Source organism: Ctenopharyngodon idella, chromosome 22 (genome assembly GCF_019924925.1).
Source record: "Ctenopharyngodon idella isolate HZGC_01 chromosome 22, HZGC01, whole genome shotgun sequence".
Lineage (NCBI taxonomy): Eukaryota > Metazoa > Chordata > Actinopteri > Cypriniformes > Xenocyprididae > Ctenopharyngodon > Ctenopharyngodon idella.
In genome coordinates this window covers 4,319,226-4,337,660 of record NC_067241.1, presented here as the reverse complement: position 1 = coordinate 4,337,660, position 18,435 = coordinate 4,319,226, and the positions used below count along the sequence as shown (strand labels likewise).

The following is an 18,435-nucleotide window of genomic DNA, read 5'->3' as shown; positions in this document are numbered from 1 at the left end:
ACAAAGGTTAAACCAGCCAAATCCATTACTGGTTGACCTTTAAAAACCACAAAGACATTTTTTTTTTTTTAACACCAACTAAATTTTAATAAAAAGTAACCACAAGTGGTGCACAGAACACAAAATAATGCCTCAATACTGTTATGTAGCAGGGTACCAATCTCCCATTGAACCCGTGAACAGTACATAGCAAATCCAATGGAAGATCACTTGCTAAACAAGTAATTACTGATTACTGTGAGTCAAAAAGCAGGACCCCTTAAAACAGAGGCCAACTGATACAGATAAAGTCATTTATCAAAATTAAACCAACTGCCATTTTCTTCATAATGTTACAAGGCATTTGTTTTAAAAGACCTACCTAATATTAAATGGGACATGAAGTGTTGATCAAATTCACACACGAACCAGGCACCAGATAAACTACATGAGCCACTACCTTATTCATACAGTAGTGTTTTTACATGAAATGACAGATCATATGCATAAAATTCCCTTATGGTAATTATTTTAATAAAGGACAATGTAATCAGAAAAAAAAAGAAAGCAGAAAATATGATTATGATTGATGAGTTGTCTTTTGGATCAGTCTCTTAAACAATAACCAAAATTTAAAAAAATAACCATAATTCTATGAATATAAATTCCACAGCAAATTTGAAAATCTCTACTCTGCCTTTTCAGATTTGATTCAGTCAGGCTGAATACATACTGTATCAGAGACCATCTACTGTGTCTGTGTTAACATGACCTTCAAACACATGACAATATGTGTGAAGCAGAGGCAAAGAGCATTTCTTATCCTTAGCGATGAAACAGCAGCAGCAATCAAAATGTCCGTACTGTAGGCCTCCTATTGTAGATCATGTAGATTTCGTGAAGCTCATCACCTCAAAACAAAAAATAAAATATATGATTTTTCTCAGTTTCTAAACTGGTTTGATTTTCCTTTGCAGAAGCACAAGGGGGTTCTCTGTCGAGTGAGCCTCGCAGGCCATTACCCCTTTACACTTTGCAGCTCCAAAGGGTTGTTGGAAACAGTATGTAGGAAACTGACCATAACAAGTAGTAAACACAAGCTGGAGGGAAGGAGGACCAAAACACCATGGCAACTCCTAAACAGAGAAAAAAAAAGTTGAATGCAATTATTTGGTAAAAATTGGTAAATATTTAACTTTAATTTATTAGTTTGCCTCTTATTGGTTATTGGCTTTACCTCCAATGTAGACCACCTTCTTCCAGGCCTGAGACTCCAGTACTCTGTCATGTGGGTAGAAGTTCTGACTGACCATGAAGATAATCATGGCCACTGCTAGGATTCTCAGTACTGCCATATTTCCTCCAGTGAGCAGAGAAACACACACTAGGATGGCAGAGGAGTAGATGCATGGTAGGCCACGGTACATGAACGGGATCCCTGCAGAAAACAGCAGACATATCACTAACTGACAGCCACTTTATTTAGGGATATGTACCATTCAAAAGTTTTTGAAAGAAGTCTCTTATGCTCACCAAGGCTGCAGTTGATCAAAAATGCATTAAATATTGTAAAATTGTAGTACAATTTTAAAAAACAATTTCTACTTTACTATACTTGTAATTTATTCTTGTGATGGCAAAGCTGAATTTTAAGCATCGTTACTCCAGTCTTCAGTGTCACATGATCCTTCAGAAATCATGCCAACACGCTGATTTAGTGTTCAAACATTTCTTATTAACAATATTTTTGTGGAAATAGTGATACATTTTTTTCAGGATTCTTTGCATAGAAAGTTCAAAAGAACAGCATAGAAATATTTTGTAACATTACACAAGTTTACTGTCACTTATGATCAATTTGATACATCCTTGCTGAATAAAAGTGGTAACTTCTTTTAAAAATAATCATTATATATGAGTGAGATTCACTCGGGTTGGCAACCAGAAAGGTTCAGCGAAAGACAGTTATGTGTGTATTGTGTGTAAACAAGCTTGGTGGAAGTTCCTCACCACTAGAGAAGAAGCAGAGACGAGTAAAGACAGACAGCACATACAACATGCACAGGATGTTATCCAGTAGACTGGGTGTCCTTAAGATGAGAGATGTTGCTATTCCAAATGTTGTGAAATCAGCAAAATCATCCAACTTTGCACCTGCAGTAAAACAAACAAACAAAAAACACATTGTTGACACTATCTCAAAAACACAACATTCATGGCACAAGACAGACTGCCAAGGGTGCCACCTAGAAATGCATGCGCAGATAGTCTGGACTCCATCGAAGCTTTCATTGGCCAAGGACCACTCAAAAGGATGTCTGACCAACATGTAAAGCAACCAATCACAAATCGTTTTGTTCCGTGTCATGTTTAGGGGAAATGTAAAGTCGATGTCCCTACAATAACAGACTACTGTCCATCTAATAAATTATTTATTCAAGAACTTTTTGCAAGTTTACTTCAACAATGGTGCCGCAAACTTCACATACTTGTGAAAATCCAGCCTTTAGCTGATCCTGATAAGCGCTCACTGTCACAGCTGTAAACATGACAGCTTTCTTCTTCCATAAGGGGGTTTGGCATCATGACGGCTGTTTCCAGGCGGACCATTAAAGAACATGACACACATGTCTCCCAGAAATCCCGTAGAATCAGATAATGATTTTGAAACTCCCGAATTGTTTTCCATTTTGTGTACATCAGAAATTCAGCCAACGACTGATTGATGGAAATTAGTTGGACTTCCCATTACTAGTGCTGACAGTTATTGTGATGCTAATCAATTAGTCTGTTGTTGGATTACAAGTCAACCATCTGTTCCATTCCAATTAACACACTGAGCAAGACCTATTTAAAGCTTTAAACTATTAATACAATCTGAAAACAAAAACATAGAGATAAATCTTCATGCCAGTCCAAAAAAAGCTCATCATCATTAGCTATAAACAACATTCGGGAGTTTCTTTATCGCTAGTCAGGTGGGGGTATGTGTTCACCAGGTTGGGACATTTGGGTGTGTGTCCAAACAAGTGGACTGGTATTCCAATTCCATGGTCAACAATTTGAGCAATGTCAAACATGTTGGTGGTCCAAAGCATCGGGATAAGACAAACAATCAGAACATGATCCCCCTGAATTAGGCTGCTTCATCACAAACGAACTGTTCAATTGCCATAAAAGGAAGGCAAAACAACACCCATCAGTAAGGTCATGCAGAACAACAGAGCAACAACAGTAAGCAGCTCAAGAGTACAAGTGACTTGGCATTGTCAGGGCATTGCGGAGCTATTTCAGGCAGCTGGGTGGACGTGACCACCTGCACAGAATCCACTGGTTTCCCACTACAGAGTTGGTTTCGTGGTTTGAAAGAGAAAACCTGCTTGTTTATTTATTTATTTATTTATTTATTTTACAGAAACTGTAACCTTCCTCTAGCGGTTAGAAAACAAAACTTCATGCATTTTGCAGCAGAAAACAGAATCTCATTCACTAACCATGCGTACGCCCGGATTTGTGTGTGAAATCTGCGTATGAACATTTTCACGAACAAATCAAGATTCATCTCTAACTTTCGTTCTAAATGTAGGAACAACTGAAACCACACATACGCAAAAATCACATACTCTGCGTGGTCTTATATATATATATATATATATATATATATACACACACACACACACACAGTAAAAGAGTAAGAAAAGGTGTTATAGGCCGAGCTGCGAGTTTCCTCTGCATAAAGATGCAGATACGCGTATGTACAGCTGGCTAATGCGAGGTCTGTAATCTGGGTCTGTATTAAAGATGTCTATTGTGTTTGAACTTGTTTGGAGGATGGCACACTTGGCATTGCTCAAGGCGAGAGCATGTTCTAGAGACTGTCATGTTTGCTAAGAGCGACGAAAGGAAAGGGTGTGCGGAAAGCCCTTATATGGACATGGTTTGTGCGTGTTTTATGCAAATTTCTAACCTCAGGCACACGGTCACTCATTTAGAATACTCCAAATTCATTAATGCAAGAACAATGTTAAGAAGAAATCCATGTGTGTACGCACGTGTTGTGGACAAATTAACATATATATTTAAAACCACATCATTTTAAATTAAAAATTAACTTTAAAATGCTGCATTGTCCTTACTGTGCCTTGTTATTTGCTATTGTATTTGTACTATACCACACTGTTTGCAATTTTTTTGTAGTCCTGTGTATCTGTGTAAACGTTTCAGTCCTTATTCTACTTATTTAATTCTTACTAAATTTTAGTTCTTAGTTCAAGTTCTAGTGTTCTAGTAGTTTATATAATCTACTTTAATCGGTTTGTCTTGTCCGGTCTTGTAGTCTGGTGTTGTTTTTATGTAGCACTGTGGTCCTGGAGAAACGTTGTTTCTCACTGTATTTCAAAATGTAGTTAAATAAAATAAGAAAATGTAATGCTTATTTTAAAATGCTTTTCAAAATATAATTTTCCAACTGCTTTTCTTTACATGTTTATGTTTGAAATATTAAACTGATAATTTTTTCCTTGCTTTCATTTTATTTCTTTATAAGGAGACTGAAGCGTCTAAAGCAACAAGACTCACCCCTGGCCCCACTCACTTGTACTTAAGAACACTCAACACTACTCACCCAGTGCAGAACAGGCATTCAGTTGCCTAGCAACCGCTCCATCTGCCAAATCCAGCAGGTAACCGATCAGAACCAGCCAGCACGCAGCATGATGATGGCTGTGAATAACAATGGTGGCAGGGACATAAAGAAAGAAAGCACAAAACTACAAGTAAGTCAAAGAAATTAAACTGAATTTAAGCTCAAACTTTTTTTCGGCTGTTGGCTGAAATCCCTTTTAGCTTGCTTCCACTGTATCAACATTCTCATAATGAATTGTTATTGTCACCTAGTCAAATAGATTTTTCTCAAAGTGAAAACTCAAGTTATATTTCTTTATGCATTTGATTTTCTCTGTGAAGTACAAATCAAAAGCATGAATGCCTACCCGTTGAGACTGCAGAGGATTGAGGCCATGCCCATGAGCATGTTGGCAACAGAAAGAGCATTGGCAGCATTTTTCCGGGCAAACTCCTTTAGATGCACCCAGTTAGCTTGTTCGTTTAGAAGCAATTTGTTAGCGTCCTGGAAAAAGGCTACCAAAAAAAAACAAAAACAAAAACATGAGCAATTACACAACAGTGAGTTCAGTGCATGTTTGAAGAGTTCTCAGTTACGTAAAAAATATATTAAAGAAGTGTGAATTGAATGTATTCCACTGAAGTCAACTAGTTAAATTTTATTTAAAATATCTGCTCATTAACTCTAAAGTGCAAGTTCTTCCATAGTCTAAACATGTGATGTTTGTAATTATTCACTTATCCTCTCTAAAACATATTAACAAAAAATAAAGGACCACAAATGATTCTCACATTTATTGCAAAAAGTTTTAAAGCCATGTTTGTTAAAAATAACCTTAGTATTCACATAATAATAAATACAACAATATAATTATATAATAGTATGATTAAATAGTATGTAAAATAATATGTCTGTTACGTTTGATCTGAGTGAGTTTTGTTTGAGTTGTATTCCGAGTTAGTTTTCTGTTCTGTTGCCTGTGTTAGTGTTTGTTACCATGGTTTTTCATTGATTGATTATGCATTGCACCTGTTTCTCATTTTGTTCATTAGTTTGTGTTAGTATATATTGAGTCTGTTTTCAGTTAGTCTTGGTTCCATCTTCGTTGCTTTTAGCTGGTTGTTCTGGTTGCAGTTTTTGATTCCAGTATATCCTCAGTACCTTTGTTATTTTTTGAGTTTGTTAATAAATAAGAAACTGCAAATAGATCCTGATCTCCTCATCTTGGCATCAACCACATTGTGACAGAAAGACAGAACCCAACAGAACTAGCGGCAGTACAAAACCTCATTTCACAGGGGGGTCGTTCCCTCAAGGAACACACGCAGGACTTCATAGACCTGTTTCATCTCGTCCACTATGACGGCACCAGCCTGTTTGTGTTTTTCCGTGTTTTTTTCTGCCTGCCTGGTGACTGTCCTCAAGGGACATTTCAAGAATTTGTCAACTTGGTGCTAGTTCAGTGTGGATCCCCCTTCACCATCTGTGAGAGTGAGGAGGATTACTCATCGCCAGTGCCCATAACCACTCATCGCAGCCACGCCTCCAATGGAGCACAAACTCAAGCCTGCCACGACAACAGGGCCAAAACCCAGGCAAGTTTTTATGCCAGAGCCCACCGCAGTCCCAGTAGCTAGGAGAGCCAAATCTGACTAGGTGTGTGAGCTGGACACCATTTCCTTCATAGAGTGTACCCTTGAGGCCACAGTCGTCCCGAAGCTCAAGCTGGAAAAGGAATCTGACCAGGTGTGTGATCCGATCCCTGTGTCCATGCAGTGGATCCCTGCACATATTCCAGAAGCTAAGGGTGAACATGATGAATTTGACACCTACTGTTCCTTTTGAAGAATGTGAAAGAATCAGTATCAAGTCTCCTTCGTCGTCCAGTTCTAAGTCTCCTTTGTTGTCCAGGTCAAAGTCTCCTTCGTCAGCCAGTTCCAAGTCTCAGTCGTCATTGATGCTGAAGTCTGTTTCGTCACCCAGCACCAGGTCTGTTTTGTTGCCCTGCACTATGTCTGTGTCGTTGTGATAAATCTTTTGGCTCCGCCTCAAGCCTCCCAGCCTCCCAGCCCCGGACTTCACTTTGCCCTGTCGACCCATTGGCTCCACCTTGGCTCTACGCTCCTTCGACTCCACTGTGGTCCGTCATCCCTCAAGCTCCACCAGGCTCCCTCATCCCTCTGGCTCCACTTTGGTAAGTCATCACCCACGGACTTCCAGTCCTCCAGCTACGCCTTGTCCCTCCACCTTTTTTGGCTCTACCAGGCTCTTCCTTCCCTCAGGCTCTACCGTTGTCCTTGGTCCCTCCAGGTCCGCCACTGTCTGCCGAGTCCCCGTCTCCACCTGAGTCCCGCAAGCCTGCAGTTCTGCCTCAGGCCTCCAGTACAATTGTGTCGCCCTGGGTCTTCGGCTCATCGGCTCTGCCTGAGTCTCAACCACCCTCGTCTCCACCTCAGTCAGTTGGGATAACTATAATTTTAAACTATAATTTTGAAGGTTAAGACAAATCATTATAGTAATTAAAAACATTTTCATAAAAAAAAAGCATTTATGTAATGGAAAAAAAAAAACAAGCACTGAACAATATTTGACATTTCAATTAGACAGTAATTATGACATTCAAAACAACATGCTGAGGTATAAAAAAGACATACATTTACCAAAAGAAACTCTTGATCACTTATTTGATAATATAAAATACCCAATGCGATTACAAATGAAATTCATCCCACTGTGCACTAAAACCACAAAGCACTATTACCATAGCAAATTACACGTTTTCAACAGAAAATAGAGAGATGTTTTGGGAAGAACAGTACTGCAGTTATGATTCATTTACATTTCAGACATAACATTGATCTACAACCATTAGCCCTCTAATCTGAAACTAAAGCTTTGGAAAAAGGTTATGTTCACACAACAAATACAGTCTTTAAACAAATTTAAATAATTTTTTACAAATCTTTAAGGTGCTTTCACACTTGCACTTTTGGCACGCGCCCGAGTTTGGCGCACACCGCATTTTTGGCGCGCACCCGATTGACGTCAGAATTCGGTTCATTTGGATAATAGAGAATCCAGTGTTGCTTTGACGACAGTGTTTAGAAAGTGTTCAGCAATCAGTTGATTGAGGGAGTATTAAAAATGGCTGACATAACCATTTTTACAATGAGATGTCTGTCTTTGTAAAAGAAGTTATGCTTGCTCACACCCACAACAACTGGCAATCATGCAGTGCACTGTAGATTCAAATCTTAAAGCAGCATTCTCATTAATAATTTACTAATCAACTTTTTGAATGGCTTTTTTTTTTTTTTTTTTGCATTCAAGCACCCGTTACAATTTCATCCAGCTACTGAAATTGTTACACTATACAGATGAAAGCTATACATTCAGGTTCACACTGTGCGACAAAAGTAAAAGAATATTAACAGTAAATGTTCGCAAAACAGGTAAATAAGCAAGAAAGACTTGTTAAAATTCTAGTGCTTTTCCTTAAGTGTGACCAAGACTGTTTTGCCACTGGAACACTGCTGTGATTTTCAATGAAGTCACACAAAGAAGTCTTTGTGTTGGAGCAAATCAGTGGGCATAAAATCTAAATGAACATCTCAAGTGGATGAATGTGTATTTTGCTAGAGAAATCCACATTATTATTTGTCACATTTTACTCATTATACAATAAGCTATCAAAGACCATCATTGGAATGCTCGTGGAGATTCAAGTCCCCCATTTGCATATTTTATATGACAAAACACATGACAATCCCTGCAATTTTCTTTGCATGTCAACTTTCATTCTTTGGCATGTGCTGCTTTTCAAGGTGAGGGAAGCATGCAAGAACACATGCACATGTGTCATTATGTGTAAAAAAATGTAAGCTCAGTAATACAAAAAATCTTGCCTATAGCATTCACAACGACATCAAAATGTTTTAAAGGTGAAGTGTGTAATTTCTGTGTCACTAGCAAACGAACATCTTCCACTGGTCAGGAAAACAGATAGCTCTGCTCCAAACCCACACTGTTGGTTGAGCCAAAGTTGCTACGTCACACCAACAGACCGATGTTTTGATAGTGTCACAAAACCACTGTGTTTACATTTTTAGGGAGAGTCAACAAAAAAGGCTTATTTTAGCCATTTCTTCATATTAAACTTGGAGTAAATCACACACTTCACCTTTAAGGAAGGGTTCCTACTATTGTGTTTTTTGTAACCTGAACTGGATGTGATTCCAAAGCCAGTCGATTTCAAGCGAATCTTCATCTGAAAGAAAACAGTCAATGAGACACAGCACATGCCAACACACAGAATTCACCATAGAGCTTGATGTTTATTTGTATATTAAGGCAATTAGACCTCTCATTTCAAATGTTTTCTATAAAGTCTGTAAGGGTTATTAAAGCATGTGAGATATCCATTGAAAATAACATAACCTAAATTAATAAAGCTGCTTAAAGTAAGTAGCTTTAGTTAGTAAGTAAATATGGATTATATTGGTAGTGAAGACTGGAGTAATGGCTGCTGAAAATTCAGCTTTGTCATCACAGGAATAAATCACATTTTAAATTTCTATATTGAAATAGAAAACAGTTATTTTAAATTGCAATAATATTTCTCAATATTACTTTTTTACTGTATGTTTGATTAAATAAATGCAGCCTTGGTGAGCATAAGAGACTTACCGACCCCAAACCCCCAAACAATAGTGTATATACCTGTTATAGTGCAACAAAATAGTGTCTGAAGTAACTTTTCATTTTTACACTAAATGTATATGCAAAAAGGATTTTAATTAAAATCAGGATGGCCTATTATATGTGAAAAATAATTATATTAAGTTTCACAAAACAAAATGCTTCTCACAAAATGATGCAAAATACACCAATATTGGACTAACTGATGAAATGTGGCATGACAGTGTTGTAGTAAACTATGAAAGTAACGCCTTCTTATATTTCTTAAATTAAAGTGCCCATATTATGCTTTTTAGAATATTACCTTTCATGTAGTGTGTAAGTTTGTGAAAGTAAAAGGTCTGCAAAGTTTTAAAGATCAAAGTGGACAATAAATAAAGTTATTGTCTCCCAAAAAAATCGATTTTAAACTGTCGAAACGAGTCGTCAGTAATTCCAGTCTCACTTCCATAACATATTTACGTACCTGTATGTAACAAATTTGCATAATGCCATCCTATGGTCTTCACTGGCTGCCCGCAAACAATATCTACTTGGACCCGCCCTCAAACACTGTAGTTGGTTTGTGTTGTCGACATGTCGAGACGATGATGTTTTCTGCACTGCTAAAGCAAATTCTGGTTAAATTTACCACAGCAGTATAACCTTTTGTTGTGTCCTTTTACTGACAACTACTTCTTAAATCTGGGCGAGGTCAACTCGGGATTTGCAAAACGCCAACTTGCTCCTCTGAATCACAACCTGTAAGTATGATTAATTATTGATGTAAATATTTTCTACTGAGTGTTCAAAATACATAGTTTTGTGTTTCATACTGTGTACACCCAGTGAACTAGCTAACCAGCTAACCCATGTTACTGTCTTGCTGAAATAGTTCTGGTTTTCAGCTGTGGGCCCACTATTACCTAAAATTGTGTCAATTAATGTAAATTAATAGTTCTTACTACCTTGAGTAATGATAAAGGATGGAGGATGGTTTACAAACTATAATGTTACATCAGTCATTCATGTTAGTGCTGGGCTAACGTATGTTCTGTTATTTATACAGTTAAGGATACAGTTTCCACATGTGCACTTCAATAAATTAGAAATATACACATCGGTTTGTTGATGGAAATACAGTTGTTAATGCTGATGTAGAGGAATTACAGAGTTACATCTCATAATGTACGACAAACTAAGTAAAAACTTACCACTAGAAACGTCATGCTCAAGTTGTTCTTGTGATGGAGGTTTGGGTTGATCAACTAGTTCTTCCGATGTTTCATCATCAAATTGATAGGGTAAAATCAATGATAGGGTAAAATCAATGCCATTGTTACTGTCCTGACAGTGTGTACAATCACTGGGGATTGAAGAAGCCTCTGGAGTTGAAATTCAGATATGGTAATGGGTGTTTCATTTCCGACATGTGCTGTAAGTGGTAGCCCAATGACAACAAGACTGGACCATCTGACCAATCAGAGGGAAAGGAGGGGTTTCGAGAGACTGGATCTTCGAACATATAGTTTCAGACTCTTTGAGAAATGAGGTGATGTGCAATATTATGAGAAAATGAAAGTGTTTTTTGAACTTGGATGCATGTAAACTTATTGTAGGAGACCTCCAAAATAAAATTAGAAACCTTTAAAATAGCATAATAGGGGCACTTTAAGATAAGTGGGATTCAGAATTGCTGGTAATGCATTGTGTCCGCTTGTGCCACTGTTATGATACATAATAAATGTGGAGCTTCCTGTTTACAGACCTTTGGATAAATCTAGATAGATAGTACGAAAGCTCAAATTACATATTACCTAGAGAAAGAACTAGAACTTAGTCCAAAGTCTAAAAGGATGAGGTGACGCAAGGAAAATACCTCCTTTTTGTTGTGGCAGTGTAATCTTAACAATTGACAGGAACATCAAAGAGCATATCAACTAACTTTTGCTAAAAGACCCCAAGTAGCTATTCCCAAAGGTTTTCTAGCATGTCTAGTTCCTCTGCTCCATGTGACAGAAGCCCGGATTGACAGGATTAACGTTTATCTGTTTCTAGAACATTGTCTAATACTGTCCATAGGGCACACATCACTTAAGTTGCGTAACTGAACCACATTGTAAATAGGTAAGTTAAAAAGTCTAAGCAACTTCAGGAGAAATAGCACCATAAGTCATACTGAGTTAAAGTACAACCTAGCCTCTAAAGCTCTAGAGCTGTCCTCAGCATATGAGGAAGTCCATACTTTACTTTCAATCTTGTGCCAACCATTACTGACGGCAGAAACACAGCTAGTGCCACTCATAATTAACAATCCCAAACATAACAAACAGGGAGCACAAATGACATGTAGCACTGTTTTGCATATACTGTGATTTATCTACATACCAGATGTAGGAGTCAGAAGGATCATGATGGTCTCCAAATCTCTCCAAGTCAAACAGAACTGCAACTAAAGCACATAAGAAAATCAGCTTTACCATATGGCAATAAAAACAACATAATATAATGTATTACAGCAAAAACTGAGTGCATTGTGCACTTTCAAGTCTTGCCTCACAGGTGGGCCAGCCCACCAAGACACACCACATTTAAAGGGTTAGTTCACGAGGGTGAGTAAATGATGAGACATTGATGGGCTGGTCCACCTGTGAGGCAAGTCTTTAAAGATATTTGTGTATTCTACTTTTCATTTTATTAGTGTAACAACAGCACCCCCCTAAATAAATATAACTTCCTACCGAGCGGGCACTAGGACCTGGAGGAGGCTGCTGCTGTAGAGGCTGCACGCGCTAGAGAGTAAATAGTGACTGTTGTTTAGGTATTGCACACCGAACGAGTCATTCTGTACTCGAATTCACAAGTTCAAGTCAGCAGTCCAAAACAGTTAATCTAACCACAGTACAGGCAAAAATTTACTTCAAGATTGACCACACCTGTTTTTCATACCGATTATTATATTTTATGCCTTCATCGGCCGATTCTGATGTCGTGCCTTTAATATCCTGCATCCCTAGTAGTTTCTGTTTTCTGGAGTGATAAAAAGAGATATCCTAAATCCCCTTTGTAAAAATCTTTAACTCTATTAATAAAATGAAACAAGAATTTTTACCCTGGCTTTATAATGTTCAGATTTCTGTTCTGGAAATAAATGCAAATTAGCACATATGGGTTAGATAATCAGACAATGCCTCATTTACATTTTTAAACAATATTTCAGAAAACTTCTAATACAAAACAATCAACTATATATCAAATGAATTAAAGACAAAAAAAACATCTTATCCTATAACAGTAACGAGTGGTGACCATTTTTTCTATTATTATTATTTCAATGAAATAATTGTACTATATTTTAGTTCGATAATGTTTTTTTATTTAATATTTTTAGGGGATTTTATGGTACTAAATTACATTTATGCAGCATTTATAATCTACTGATTCACTTTTTGAGCATGGACCTGAATATTTACAAATTAAACGGTCATAAATCTTGAATGCTTTGGAGCACAGACTTAAGTTTGGTATCTTTTTAAAGACGACACTTGGCAGATTATTGCTGAAGTGAAAAAAATATATAAAAAAGTGAACTTGAAAAAAGTTATTAAATTTTACATTATGCAAAAAACACCATTTTCAATTTTGATATGAAATATATATTTTTCCAAAACAGAAAATCAAAGCCATAAATCTAAACAAGCTGTGTTCCAAATTTAAGGTTGATATCTTAAAAAATGAGCTTTCAGTAAGAATTTGTTTGTGTGCAGTACCAAACGTTTCCAACGGATGAAATTCGTCTCCCATTCATTTCCAATGTGGTCATTTTTGACTGCGAACAATACAAGTGTGACTGTTTTTTTCAGGGCCATTTAAGCTTTTCGGATCATGTCCATGATTCAATGTGTGTGTGTGTGTGTGTGTGTGTGTGCGTGTGAGAACATGTTCACACAGCAAGTACCAAATTCTTTACCATGTTTTGTACCATTCCGATGAAGTAATGAAAAAAGAAAAAAGAGAAAAAAAAAATGGCCGAAAATGACTGAGCAGCACCAGGTATGCTGGGTGGTGCGTCATGTCAAAAAAAATGCCTGATTCAGATACGTTTGATAGGTTTATTATAAGGGAGATGCTCACGTTCGCTCTATACAGTGTTAGCTACTCAGTTGCTTACTCTTATGACAAGTAAAAGTATTCGTAATATGTTGAACCTTTTATTGAAAGTAGCCTTCATTTACCTGTTGAGACATGCTATGACAAGCACCCGGCAGAGCAGTAATTGTGATGTTTGAGTTGAGGGAGGCACGACACGTGAAAGGGGCATTTACAAAATATGCTGTATTTTTGTCATTCCACTATAGGTGCCACTAGTGTCGCATAAACTACAAACTTCACATTTAAACGGTACGCCCTATGGCGCATCGGCTTAGGACACGCAAAGACTCAGATCTTAATCAGAGACAACAAATAAGAAACACCACTGCATCGATTTAAATGTATGCCGGATTTTTAATGGGCTATATGCACGGAGCGTTCTTTAGAACTTCCGCAATAATATAAGCCAGCTCGAAAACTTCCAGTGAGATGTCATTTGCTGGTGTGTTGAGCATCAGTAGTGTAATACTTAGTTTATAATCAGAATATAGTCACTTAAATAGTCAGGCATAGCATTAATTTAGTTATTAGAACATAAGACAGCATAAAAAATAAATAAATAAAGACGTACCTCAGTGTTCCTCCTCGGCTAAATTCAATTCGACCATCAGTTTTCACACTTTTATGTGAAAAGAAGCTTCAAAAATTAAATATTTATTGTGCACTTTAGTTAGATTAATTGAATAAAATGTTTGTTTTTATAAGTTTGCTGAAATCATTGATCTTGCGCTGCACTGACTGACAGCTGCTGTGATTACAAAGGGAAAGCACGGTGCTCGCTTTCTGTGTCATTCATTCACAAGAAAAGTTATTGTTTTTCTTAAGATTTTTTGAGTATTTCATACTTCACATTGACAAAATGTATTTTTAAACCCAGTTATTTTATAATGTTTAATATTTAGTTAAAAAACGAAGTGAAAAACGATTAAATGGCTGATATATGCGCAAATAAATGCTACTTTGCTGCCACCTGCTGGTTAAAGTGGTAATTATTGTCTTTTTTATTTTTAAACAAGTGTTTTCTATCAAATGTTGAATTTCCTACATTTTAAACGTTCGGCTTTACAATGGGGACAATCTCAGAAGGATGAACAAATAATCTTTGTGGTCATCACATTAAAAATAACATTTGAAGTGTTGAGGAAAAAAAATGCGTGTGCGTGTCTAATTACAGACACAGCGTTTTTAAACGGTCCGAATAGCTTTGTCTTTATTGCAATCAATAAAACTGGTTTATTGGCAAATTAGGTAAATGTGATAACTGCATTAAAATATGAATACAACATTAAAAAGTCAACCATTGATGGTTTTGTGTCGATGTACTGCGACTACAGAATGAACAGCTAACTAGCGATGGACGCTTTCGAAACACTGCTTCATGAAGCTCCGAAGCTTTATGAATCTTTTGTTTCGAATCAGTGATTCGGAGCGTGTATCAAACTGCCAAAGTCACGTGATTTTAGTAAACAAGGCTTCATTACGTCATCACTGTTTCGGAACGTTTCAAAACAGTTCGAAATTTCAATGGTTCACCGGTAGAGGGCGATAATAAGGTGAACCCATGAATCATGCGGATTCACTGAGAACTATTGAACAAGTGTCTATGGGTTTTACCCTATGGTTTTATACATTTGTAGATGTTTTAATTAGACATTAGAATAATTAAAATGAATAATGGTAGTTATTAATTGGCCTGTTTAGCTTGAGCCATGGAACAGAGAAACAAGCCCTGAAAATTGATAAAAGAACACATATTATACAGACACTCTATATTTAATCTTATTAGATGATTAGTTAATTGCATTTGATAGATTTTATTTTCAATAAACCTTTTGCAATACCTTTGTAAAGGGTGTTTTTAATGCATGCTTGGCCTGAGTTTTGTTGCATTTGCACTGTTCTGACCACTAGGGGTCACCGTGGAGATGGGTGTCAGATTGTTTCGGAGCCTCGACCCATTATGGCACATTTGCTTCAACTGCTTCAGTGTTTCACGAAGCCTCGATCTGCCCATCACTTCAGCTAACAGTTCACCGAGCTGGCTTAACGACAACCAGGAAGTAACCGTGCATATAGCCAGTCTGTGGCCAAAGTCCCTTTAAGACAAGTAATTTCACTCGGCGGCCATCTTTGAAATGCCTCTCGGGCATCCAAGAGCAGCTCCTATCTCTTTGAATGGGGAAACATCAAATTCTCCAAAGCTGTAAAGCGTAACGGCTAACTTAATCACGTGCTCACCTCTCAGCCTATAGTGTCGCTGTTCAAAACTCCCTGCGTACCGCCCATACCGCCATTTAGCATTAGCCGTTACGCTTTTCTTGGCTAAAGTTTGCTGGCTTGCCTTCCAGTGGCTTTGATAGCCTATTAAGAATTAAAAAAATTATAATATTATAAAAAAGCCTTTTATAAATAAAATAAGTAAAATATAATTATAATATAAGTATAATGAATAAAAGTGCTCTTTATAAGGAAAACAAGTTGAAATAATGCAATTACTTTAACAAACGCATAGACTATCGATTAACAACCCCGAATAGTTACAGTAGGTATAAAAAAAAATCCCTATAGGGAAAATGAAATACTATTAAAATAGTTTCAGTCGTGACCTTTTTTTTTCCATTTCATTTTGTCTATTTAGTTTTGTATACAATGTTATTTTGGTTGATCGAGATCTGGCAGCAACAACACGTTTTTCCGCTTGGGCGAGCGATTCGCGGACAGCTTTTCCTGCGCATCAAATCATATGCCAGCAAACCAATGAGAATGCGGGACAATGATGACGATACATAACAACAGAGCGTAGGCGCCAGAACTGTGGATCCACTTACCCGAATCCTTCCGTAACTGGCAGATTTGAAGAAAATTACCGTGGTCTGGCAAATAAATAAATGACAGTTACATACGTATTACCAATATTGTATCATGTAAGCTTAATGGTACACCTCAAACAAGGGAATTTATAGTAATTTATACTGTTAATACTAATTAGAGAGACACGAATGGCTTGGGTACGCAGAGCATACGCAGCTTGTAGTACCGCACGCCCCGAGATTCATTCAAACGCAGGCTGACTCCTGCCTCAGGACCACACGTCTGTTGCATAACGCCATAAATTACATAGCCTACGCAGAATACTGTCTCTGTCATACTAAAGAGGAAAGTCTGGTTATCTTACAGGTTGCTACGTACACTTGCCAGTTCACACTGACTGATGTGTTATTAATAAGGTTAAGTAGCCCACATGTATGGAGAATTTGGCATTTATGACTAAAACATATCTTACACAATTCTTCTGCGATTGAAAAGGCTGCGTATGCGTAATGCCTGCGCATACTGCACGATCTCATTGCTGTGGGCTATAAACAACTGCGTATTATACACCAGACAGCTTGACGAGATTGTCCTTCATCTTTATCCAGTTGCAGTCGGTGTTTCTGCGCTCACCTACGTTACAGCATTAAAAAGACGCGTTTGAATGTTTTCTGCGATTTATCACGGACACACTATACATTATATACTGAATGAATATACTCTGCGTCTTATTCTGTCCTATCTAGAATTTTTCCATGAAGTCATTAAATTAAGCGTACTGAGCGCGAGCCATTCAATATAACAATACTGTTAAGTTGCTTATATGAACAAGAATATAAAGTCTCTTATATCACAAAATGTATTATTTTAAAACTTGATATGTCACGCTGTGAAAACAAACTTACCTTCAAAGTCAAGCGCAGAGCGACAAATAACGGCTTTTGGTGGATTTATATATCAGCGTCACAGTATTTTAATTTTACTCACATTCAATGGTTCCCCAAAAACAGCTATGTCCTTTAATGGACGAAGATGACATTTATATTAGGCTATAGACTGCACCTGTCACAGACAACGCAGTTCGGATTTTCAGCGCGTCTCCTTTTAAAGGCAGGATTTACTGGAATATTCCACCGGAAATGACATCGAAATGGTTCTAGTACCTTCTCTACGCACATCACAATAAAAAAACACGTTGTTCGGCATCAACTGTACCTAGTCTGGTAGATCGGCGAGAATAGGGTTTTGCAGCAGAGAGGAGGGGGAAAAAGCTAACTACTTTCTGATTCCCATGTGTGTACAGGAACACGCATGACGGTCAACATAAGTCATATTCACATATAAATTTTGTAATCTTTTTTATTATTATTATTATAAAATATTATTTTAATGTGTGTTATTTAATTTACATCACTGCATGCTGTGCTATTCTCCTAACATTAACATAAAACAAGTGAATTAACTGTGCATTGTGGGCTAAATGGCACTGTCACTGTAAAAATGGTTTCATTACGTTATAACAAGATATTTACCATATCACAAACTTTTTTTATATATATAATTTCTACCACCTGGTTTTCTTTTTGCCTAATCACAATATGTTTTAAGAAAATTAACTTAATTAATTTAAAAGAAAATTAACATAAAGCATATGAATTTCATGAATCAGTTAACTTTCACTTCTGCTGTTATTTATGAGGAAAAAGCAGCATGGTTGACTTGCTTAAAGGGATAGTTCATCCAGAAATGAAAATTCTGTCGTCATTTGCTCACCCTCAAGTTATTAAAAACCTGTATGAGTTTCTTTCTTCTGCTGAAAACAAAAGAAGATATTTTGAAGAATGTTGGTAACCAAACAGTTAATAGTGTTTTTATTCCCATATATAAGTCAATGTGGCCCATCAGCTGTTTTGTTCTTCAGAATATCTTTTGTGTTCAGCAGAATAGATAAATTCATACAAGTTTGAAACAACTTGGGGTGAATAAATGATGACAAAATTTTTGGGTGAACTATCCCTTTAATTTAACTATATAATATAAACAACTATATATTACTATAAGTTTACAGGTGTGCACAAGTTTGTTGATATGCAGGTATCATCATAGGAATACAGTCTTGAATTGAAAATTTCCTCTAATGTTCTTAGTATTTCACAACACAATTTGTACCACGATATGAGCTGAGGCAAGGG

General features: G+C 36.9%; 1 protein-coding gene across 11 annotated transcripts; it reads right to left on the bottom strand.

The window, feature by feature from the left end:
- Positions 1 to 57: 57 nt before the first annotated feature.
- tmem269 (transmembrane protein 269) lies at positions 58 to 17,369 on the bottom strand. Of its 11 annotated transcripts, none has more exons than XM_051879980.1 (9): positions 17,149 to 17,363; positions 16,261 to 16,305; positions 11,669 to 11,732; positions 8,822 to 8,870; positions 4,971 to 5,118; positions 4,604 to 4,701; positions 1,990 to 2,133; positions 1,217 to 1,417; positions 58 to 1,115 (listed from the first exon to the last, which is right to left on the bottom strand). In XM_051879980.1, the coding sequence occupies exons 4-9, from the start codon at positions 8,868 to 8,870 to the stop codon at positions 1,006 to 1,008; spliced, it is 750 nt and encodes a 249-aa protein (XP_051735940.1). In that variant the 5' UTR covers positions 11,669 to 11,732; positions 16,261 to 16,305; positions 17,149 to 17,363; the 3' UTR covers positions 58 to 1,005. The 11 variants fall into 11 exon arrangements, with proteins under 11 accessions (XP_051735940.1, XP_051735938.1, XP_051735942.1 ...); XM_051879978.1 differs by lacking the exons at positions 16,261 to 16,305; positions 17,149 to 17,363 and adding exons at positions 9,768 to 9,903; positions 10,495 to 10,753 and having other exon boundaries at positions 11,669 to 11,684; XM_051879982.1 differs by lacking the exon at positions 8,822 to 8,870 and having other exon boundaries at positions 17,149 to 17,364.
- Between the last annotated feature and the right edge of the window lie 1,066 nt (positions 17,370 to 18,435).